The sequence below is a fragment of the Hypomesus nipponensis genome, chromosome 1, assembly GCF_054491055.1.
Source record: "Hypomesus nipponensis isolate SF chromosome 1, ASM5449105v1, whole genome shotgun sequence".
Lineage (NCBI taxonomy): Eukaryota > Metazoa > Chordata > Actinopteri > Osmeriformes > Osmeridae > Hypomesus > Hypomesus nipponensis.
In genome coordinates, this window is record NC_140361.1 from 12,095,614 (window position 1) to 12,104,310 (window position 8,697).

Genomic DNA, 8,697 nt, shown 5'->3' on the forward strand with positions numbered 1-8,697 from the left:
ATTTGTCTTATGCCCTCTCACATATTTTAGGAGTTTAAACTTTAGCCTTCATGTAAGTTTGGCGGGTATAGGACAAAATAAATTCACATCCTTCTAGACAAGTGAAATTGAAACGGAAAGGCTGCCATAAAAGTTTAGTGTCCTCCCTAATAACCCCTATCTTCGGATGTGTTAAATGTCTGTCATTATCATGAAATGAAAAAAAGTGTGTTTCTTTACAATAACTCCATCTGCAATGAATCCCATCAGAAAATAATCAGAGGAAGTTCACAAAGGAGCAGAGGTGTCAGTTGTACTTTACATGGCTGTTGCTCATAATAAGCCTCTGGTTATCTTTCAGGGCTTATCAGATACAGATTCAAACATAGAAGATATCTAATAAAAACACCAGACAGGGTTTACCTAACCCCATCTGCACCCTCCTCTGTATCCTTCCAAGAATTTTCAGCCAGCATCAGAGAGAGTGAAGGATGCAGTGGTAAGTGCAGTTAGATTTGACACATCCTTGGGGAGCTTTTTTTTACATCAAATTTAGACAAAAGCTTCATAACTTGAGCTCTCCTCTAAACAAACACACTGGCGCTGAAAGCAGGTATATATTAGCTGCCACACACACTTACACACACCAAACAATGTGAAGTTGTGGAAGGCACAATGGGAATCCCAGAGCTGTAAATGTATACTTTCTATATGCACTATTTGTGCATCCCTTTGGATAAAGTGTGCTAAATGAAGAAAATGTAAAAATGTCTTTGCATCTGTCCCACAAAGTCCCCACCTACACTGCAATTTACTTTGGCCTCAGTCTCAGGACCCAGAGGAACCGAGTGGCCAGGGTCGAATCTAGGTTCCCACTTTTGGGGGGGCTAAGCCCCTAGATAAAACCAATTATTTTTCCTGTGACCCAACAAAACTATGGGGGTCTGGGGGCATGTTCCCCCAGAAGAAATGTTTTTTAATAAAAAATAAAAAAAGTATTATAACAAAATATTTTGGGGGGCTAATGAACCTTTTGGGGGGGGGGGCGCCAGCCAACGAGTGGCCAACATGTTGTAGTCAGTGGTGGTACAGGTCCTACTGGATCAGAAGACCTCACTAACATGTTGTAGTCAGTGGTGATACAGGTCCTACTGGATCAGAAGACCTCACTCATCCATCTCAAAACAGAACTACAATACTTTTCTGTTAAACAAAGTACTGACTTCCAGGGCTCAGGCTGTTACTCTTTCACTCAGTTAAAGAATGGCTTGCTACAGAGACTTAAATTAACCACAAAAACTAATTAATGATATACAATTGAGGTTTATATCAACTGGCAAAACCTAATTAATGATTACTGTGTTTTTCATGTTGAGATTTGGGAGGCACACTGCATGCATACAGTTCTCCCCGATGTTGCTCTTTACCTCGGAAACACAGCTTAATTAAAAAGTGATGATTATCACTTCCTCTGTGAACAGGTTGTGTTAGCAGCTGTTAATAGAATAACCCAGAGTCACAGTGTATCCACGGTTCCCTGTTTAATGTGTTTATACTTCACGAGCCACACAGGCAGGCCAAAAGTAAAAGTCGAGTTAAAATGAGGGGGTAGAAAAAACAACCATTGCTTACGCCGTAGCCGTGAGGCACAAGAAGCTTGTGGGGGAACATGTCAGTGTTTTTGTAGGAACACGTTCCCCCTGCACCCTGGAGGCAAACCACCTTACTGACCCTCAGACACAATGTTGGGATTGAATGGTTGTAATTAAAATGTTTCTGTGGTCTTCAGCCCTAGAGCTTGCAGAGCTCCGGGGACATCCAAACACAGCTCTACAGCTGCAGCCTGCCAGAGCTGCAGCCCAGGAGGTTCAGCTACACCCTCCTCACATAATCACAACAAGAATCCTCTTTTACACACTTCATAAATAACAGCATCAGACTAGCGATAACAGTGTCCTTCTCTGTGAGTAGCGAGATTCTTTTTATCGATTGGTAGGAAGTACAATCAGCAATAATTTACTTGCACAATCATCCCTGTTCTGTGAGATGAAAGGTTGTGCTGTCCGGTTCAGAGGGACCCTGGGGAAGAGGGCTCAAGGACCCAGCCTTGAAGTGACACTAGTCTATCCGGCCCAATCCTGGGTCAGGAAACACATTACGCATCCACAAGCAGTAACATAGGAAGGATATGGGAAAGATGCCACTCACTCATTGCAATTCCCGCTCACACAACATTTTACTTCAGCCTCAGTAGCAGCCTGGCTAGACCTGGCTGAACGGGATTTCAATTCACTCAGCACATACACATTTATGTATACGGTAGTCTACTGTCAGGATTTAATCAATGCAAGGCCGCAGAGAAGATAACCAAAATGGCCAGTGACCATACGTCTGTGCTACAGACTAAAGAATGTACCCATTCAACCTGAGTCTGGTCCTGATGTGTAAAAACAGTGTGTCTGCTCAAGAGTGTTGGTCAGTAGAACCCTATCGGCAGGGGATCTGGGGGTGCCATCCTGCCCGACGTGGCCCCCCCAGCCCCCGAGGCTAGTTAAACAGCCGGGAGGCATCCCCACTGTCATTCTGTTTGTCTGACCTCTAACCCCGGTGGAGGAAACAGGACGCGGGGCGCTCTGCTGTGTTTGTGGAGATAACTAAGGGACCATCCTTGCAGTTAAAGTGTCAGGGAGTGACGCCTCATATCCAGAACACTTCCACTCCAGGTGCACCGTCAGGAGTGGCCAGTCTCAGCCCACAAGGCTGGCCAAGCTGAACAGCATTCTTGCTCCATCCGTGGCATGACATGTATTTGTGTTTTGTGTTGTACTTTGATGAGATGTCCTACTTCTACAGCATCTCCAACTGAAACCAGGTTCTCCATTAGCTTTCAATAAATGACAAATCAAAAATGTTCAGCTAATGGGTAAACTTGCTTTGGTTTATTGTTTATTCTCATTGGCAAGATACAAAGATTTGGCTTTGACAACTTAAAATTACCTTTAAAAACAGTACATTTTCATAAAGTATAAACAATTCATGTGTTTGTAGTTATGATTCATTTTCTTACAGCAATATTGATTCTTTTTTGTGAGTAGTGAGTAAGCATTCATTTTTTTTGTATTAAGTATTTATGATTCTTTTCATCTTAACTACACAGTAAGTACATACTTTTCAGAATGTGTGACCTCAGACCAATGAACCAAACAAGACAACGAAGACACCGTGCATAAAGTGCTTTTCCTGATTTAAAGATAGGAAGGACCGATCAAACAAAAGATTGTGGTGAGATAAGGCACCCAAGGGTCAAATTCTCTAATCAAAACAAATTAAAACAGATATACAAGATTATTATAGGCGATGATATTAATGAACACGTACAACATTGGCTTAATTCAGTCACTGATTTTGCATACAAATGCAGTATTTGATACATAACATCTCATTTGGCAAGGTGCACTCAGTCATGCAGATTTAGAACTGGCATGACGTAGGTTGACATCAGCTGACCTAGCCAGATAAAATGGCCGGAGGGAAGTGGAGGAGCTGGATAGGCAGGGGTGTATGGCGGGTATTGCTGATGCAAGGGCTGAAAAATGGGAATGCCGTGCCCCTGGGCCCATTGGTGAACGAGTACAGCAGAGTCATGTTCTCTGCATTGAAGAAGGACACCCTCCTCTCCTCGCAATCCAGGAACACTCCAATCCTCTGGGGGGCGCAAGTGAGCTGCAGACGGGTCCAGGGCTGGGTGCCGGCCCAATACTCGTCTCCGTTGCGAAGCCGCAGGGTCCAGTAACCGGTTTCTGGGCTAAGCTTGACCCGGGTCTGCCGGTTCACCCCCTCCGACGCCAGCCCCAGGTCCCACTTGGGATTGCTGCCGACCCTCACCTCCCAGTAGTGGCGCCCAGACTGGAAGCCCTGGCAGGCCAGCACGTTGACACACTGGAGGAAGCGTTTGGGGTTGAGTGGGTAGGGTGCCATGACATTACACTCTATTGCAAGGGTTTTGTCCCTGGAGATGTGGACACTGGGGTGGGCAGTGTCAGAGTCAAAGGTCACTGGGGCAGGGCCTGTAGGGGAAGAATATTATATTTAAAGTTAGTGAGCACACATCTTTTAAAACAAACAGCAAATAATAAAACAGTTAAAAAAATATATATCTATATCTATACACACACACACACTATAGTTTGCAAGCAAACTACTGTAATTGTTGGCCTGATCATTCCTTCATGCTTGTTGCCCAACAATACACACACACACACTAAGATAATGTGCTGGGTGCGGCTTTCTGAAGTGTTTCATGGTGCAAGTTGGATAGGGAGTCACCTGGTTTTAGAGATGTGAACATTTTCCTCCATGTGATGTACTGCAATGGGGCCACATATTTGCTGCTGAAAGCACTTATGTCGAGCTCTGGCCCATTTGCTACGTGCACTGGAGGTCTGCCAAAAAAGAAGAAAATGTTCATTATACATAGGTCATTCATACTTGACTCAAATTACGCCTCGCGGATATTCATGGAATAATGCTGTACATCATTTAAATGTTAGGCTTAAAAAAATAAAAATAAAAGTTTTAATCACTATGCTCTGTATATTGTACACTCACCTTAACTGTGGGAGCTGGGAAAAAACAGGTGAAAAGATTTGAGAAAAAGGTTAAATCATAACTAAATCTGAATAAACAACCTCAAGGTATAACACAACACAAAATAAAAGTGATTAGCCCCATGTAAATAAGAAAACATTATTGCGTTGACTTTGAACTTGACATTGTGTTTTGACGTGCCTGCTGTGAACAAACTACATATGCCACGAGCGTTCACCTCAATCAGCACGCTGTGGTCTGCGGCTGCAGCGGCCTGCTGCAGCACAGTGATGTTGTGCTCCAGCTCTTTAACAGAGCTCTGGAGGAGCTCCAGGTGGCGCTGCAGCTGCTCCAGAACCTCCTCCTGCTCCCTCCTCAGCTGCTCCTGCAGGCGGGCCTCCTCGTCCTGGAGGAGCTGCTGGAGAGCCAGGAACTCCGCCTGCACCCGCGCCTGCAGCTCCCCCCCGACTCTCTGGCAACACACGGTGGACATGAAGACGAGAGGGAAAAGGTGCCCCCCACCCCCCTCGTCGTGTTTGCTCACAGTTCCATAGATACAAAGCCCTCGAATGGATGCTGTGAATGTGAGTCGTTCTGTATATCTCGGCGGTGAGATTGCACACCCTCAGGAGGACACAGTGAACACGTATATGAATGACACTTATATTAGCAAACACGGCCCAGGCCATAGAGATGGACATTCTACAAACAGCCATTAGGGACAGACATGCTGTATCTCCCTCTTATCTCTTAAGTGCAGCCGTCCTACAGGAGGAGTGTACCTTTATGGCATCCATCTTGTCTTCATCTCTGCGGATGCTGCTGATGGCCTCCTCCCTCCTCAGGCGGTGGGCCTCCAGCGAGTCTTTCAGTTGTTTCTAGGTAATAATATATTGCAAGATCAAGTCCCTCTCAGCTGTTCAGTTTTACTGACAAAACAAATTCATTTCTCGTTCCTGTTGCTGGAACTCGTGACCTCTAACAAAACAATTTACACAAGGAGAGGAAAGTGACCTTTGGTTTGTGCAACTCCACAGTCATATCCCAAAGATTGCATTGACTGATCAAACAATGTAGCACTGAAGGCGTAAAGTGCTAAGATGTTTTTTTTTTCTTCTTTAACTTCACTTTCAGAATTCAAAGGTCATTTGCCTCTCCTACATTTTACAGTCCATTTGTTTGATGCAGCCATAAACACTTCATCACAGACCAGGATGGAACATAGAACAGCTGTACTAAACAATCAGAGGACTTAACAAATTAAGTTGGGAGCACAAATGGGTGTCAAGAGGTAAAACTCACCTCCATTTTTTGGACAAAGCTGTCAGAGGTGCTGGCTCGAACTTTATCCACCATGGCAGTCACCAGGTAGTTGGTCTGGAACTGTTTGGTGTTGAACACTTTGCGACATTGGGGACAGGTAACAGGTCCCTGGGTACCTCTCCAGTACCTGCTGATACACGCTTTGCAAAAATGGTGCGCACAGCCCAGCATCACGGGCTCCGTGAATAGGTCACAACATATAGCGCAAGTCAGGTCTTCCCGTAAACTTGTTTTGTTGGGTCCCACACCAGCAGCCATGGTAAAAACGCCTGGAGCCTTGGTGCTTGGTTTCTTCTCAAACAAAATGAAAGCAAACTCCTGAGAAAAAAAAGTGATACGTATGCATTTTCTAAATGTGGATTTCCCCTTTAACTGATGAAAGAACGCAAACGAAACTAACTTGACTTTAGCTAAATAACAAACTATTCAACAAATAGAGATTGATCATCAATTCGATGTTTGGATGTGTTTAAACATACAGTGTGATGACATCTTCAATTTCAAACATTCTGCAAATTAAATTAGCTACCGTAACCAATTGTATAATATCGTGCATGAATTCCAACTCCACTGTCAATTGCTAAACAAAGCTACGTAGCCTAGCAAACGAAAGTGTTACCGTGTTATTTTAAGTTTTTTTTTTTTTTTTTTACATTATATGGGATTATAGAACACATCAACAACCAACAAGTCAATGCTATCTAGGTATATTGGAATATTTGTTTATAAGCTTGGGCTTTACAATAGCGTTAGTACTTCAGGCTGCGCAACTAGCTTTCATAGCTAGCTAGCTAGCTGGCTGGACACAGCAGTACCAACCATGCAATTCAACTTGCATTCAGTAGCTAACATATGTCAAACTGTGTATTTTAATTACAAATTAATTCTTACCGTGTCTGATGTTCCAGACTTCTACGTTTTACCATAGAGAGCTAAAGTTGTCATCTGATTCTAGGCTTTCACACTGGTTTTGATGGTCGCGTGAACTGAACTGAAGAAAATAGAACACAATGTACTGCGCACGCAGCAAAGCGCAAAGTTTGAAGTGACTTGATTGCTCTACAGTGGGCTACAAAGTAGACAGTGGAACGTGAATAATTATGTTAGTTTGGTAATTTGATCAATTGAACTCGTTATCCTCTGCTTAATGGCTGCAATATTAAATAAACCCCAACTTTATCATGAAAATTAGAAGATCATACATTATGTCTTGAACTCTGGTTCCCCGATATCCTTTCCAATGACGGCTATTGGCCCTGGGAAATCTCATGGTTGGCCTTGGTGGCTACTGCACATTGAAGCAGGCATTGAGGACAAACAAAAATAATTTGAGTATCTCTTACTTGTTGGCTATGCAGTACAGAACACAACACGGCACTGACATTAAATCAATATTTCTAATCACAAAGACTAAAGCCCAGGCACCACTTCTGCAACAGAACTACAAATCCAACTCTCATTCCGGTCCTTCCCCATGAGAAATTGCAGGACATCATTCAGACAGGGAATAGAAATGATCACAGGAGAGGAACTGGGGACAGAGAGATAGAGACAGACAGAGAGACATTGTAGTCAGTTGAGAGAGACAGAGAGAGATTGTAGACAGAGTTTATGCATGGCAGGTTTTGCGACAAGAGGACGCCATGGTCTCTGATCATTGTCAGTTCAGATCAGTGACACCTGCCCTCTAGGACGAGCTGAAGCGAGACACAGAGAACATCACAGAGATGTTGTGGAGCATGAAGACAGCTTCATTGACAGTGAACACCTTTCCTAGAAACTGTCAAGGAGACACTTTGGGTTCCACTGATTGAAATGATTAATGATCCTGCCACACTCCATTTTGCACAATGGCTGTTTAATTGAGGCTTGAGATGTGTTGAACCAGCAAGCGTTCCGCTTCTGCACCCTCTGAGTCTTCTGTGTGCAACTGCATTTTCTGTTGTATGCACGAAAGGAAGTTGTTATGGATAGTGATGCATGACTCAAGATGGATGGTGACCCCCCTCTCTGCCATCTCCACAACCCACTCCCACCCCAGTCAGTGTAGCCTTGGTGGTTGTTTTCTCATAATTGAAAGTGTAAATTGAAGTGTGGAAGCTCTGTGATCCCAATCAATAAAGGCAATTATTTTATGCAGTGTCAGTCATAGACAACAGAATTTTCTCTTAGTGCATGTATTTATGCATTGATTCCCAAAACCATGAATTGTGTTGACCACACCAAAAATCAATGCCTGGAGTTTTTCAAATAAACAGCATAAAAAAACATAAACAGCCAAGTTGTCTTGGAATCAATGCCATACTGGGAATAAACAGTCATTCAGAGATAGCAATACATGCCCAAGTGCAGCCCACGTAGACTGTAGACTTTAAACCAGTGAGCAAAGTACAGCTATAACAGATACTTTCCTAGTAGGTGTATTGGATGGGTCATTTATCACAGTGTCGAATACATGTCTAAATGGAGTTTCTCAACATATAAATGCAACCCTTTTCTGAGGACACTGTTGAAACCAATGAAAGGAACTCAAATTGTTCGCCAATGCTTTCCAGTCTATAAGAAAACCGAATAAAGCCTATGAGAAGTAGAGAGGAAAATCAGGATTGATTAATTTGGTAAAAGCAGCCATGCATTTTCCCCCACACACGACAGTTCCACTGATCTTCCTGCTCTACAGCCGCACTCTGGATGAAAGTACCGTCAGTCGCTCACCAGTCTCAGCGCACGGACTCACCATATGTGCGCTTGATGCTGGCTTGGGAGGAGCTTCGGGATTTTCACTTGTTCCGCTCTACATCTCCTTTG

General features: G+C 43.6%; 1 protein-coding gene across 1 annotated transcript; it reads right to left on the reverse strand.

Moving 5' to 3' along the window:
- Positions 1-2,896: 2,896 nt before the first annotated feature.
- On the reverse strand, positions 2,897-6,913 carry trim105 (tripartite motif containing 105). Its single transcript, XM_084692231.1, has 7 exons — positions 6,781-6,913; positions 5,869-6,207; positions 5,349-5,444; positions 4,805-5,038; positions 4,588-4,601; positions 4,306-4,421; positions 2,897-4,046 (listed from the first exon to the last, which is right to left on the reverse strand). Exons 2-7 carry the CDS (start codon positions 6,145-6,147, stop codon positions 3,487-3,489), a joined length of 1,299 nt encoding a protein of 432 aa, XP_084548357.1. The 5' UTR covers positions 6,148-6,207; positions 6,781-6,913; the 3' UTR covers positions 2,897-3,486.
- Positions 6,914-8,697: the final 1,784 nt, after the last annotated feature.

What these genes read in the sequence shown, in the direction of transcription:
- trim105 (XM_084692231.1), bottom strand. Translation starts at nt 6,147, where the DNA reads ATGGCTGCTGGTGTGGGACCCAACAAAACAAGTTTACGGGAAGACCTG. An exon ending in ACAAGATGGATGCCATAAAG is followed by an intron (nt 5,039 to 5,348) that starts GTACACTCCTCC and finishes GTGTGTTGCCAG; the next exon opens with AGAGTCGGGGGGGAGCTGCA. An exon ending in GTTCACATCTCTAAAACCAG is followed by an intron (nt 4,047 to 4,305) that starts GTGACTCCCTAT and finishes CTTCCCCTACAG; the next exon opens with GCCCTGCCCCAGTGACCTTT.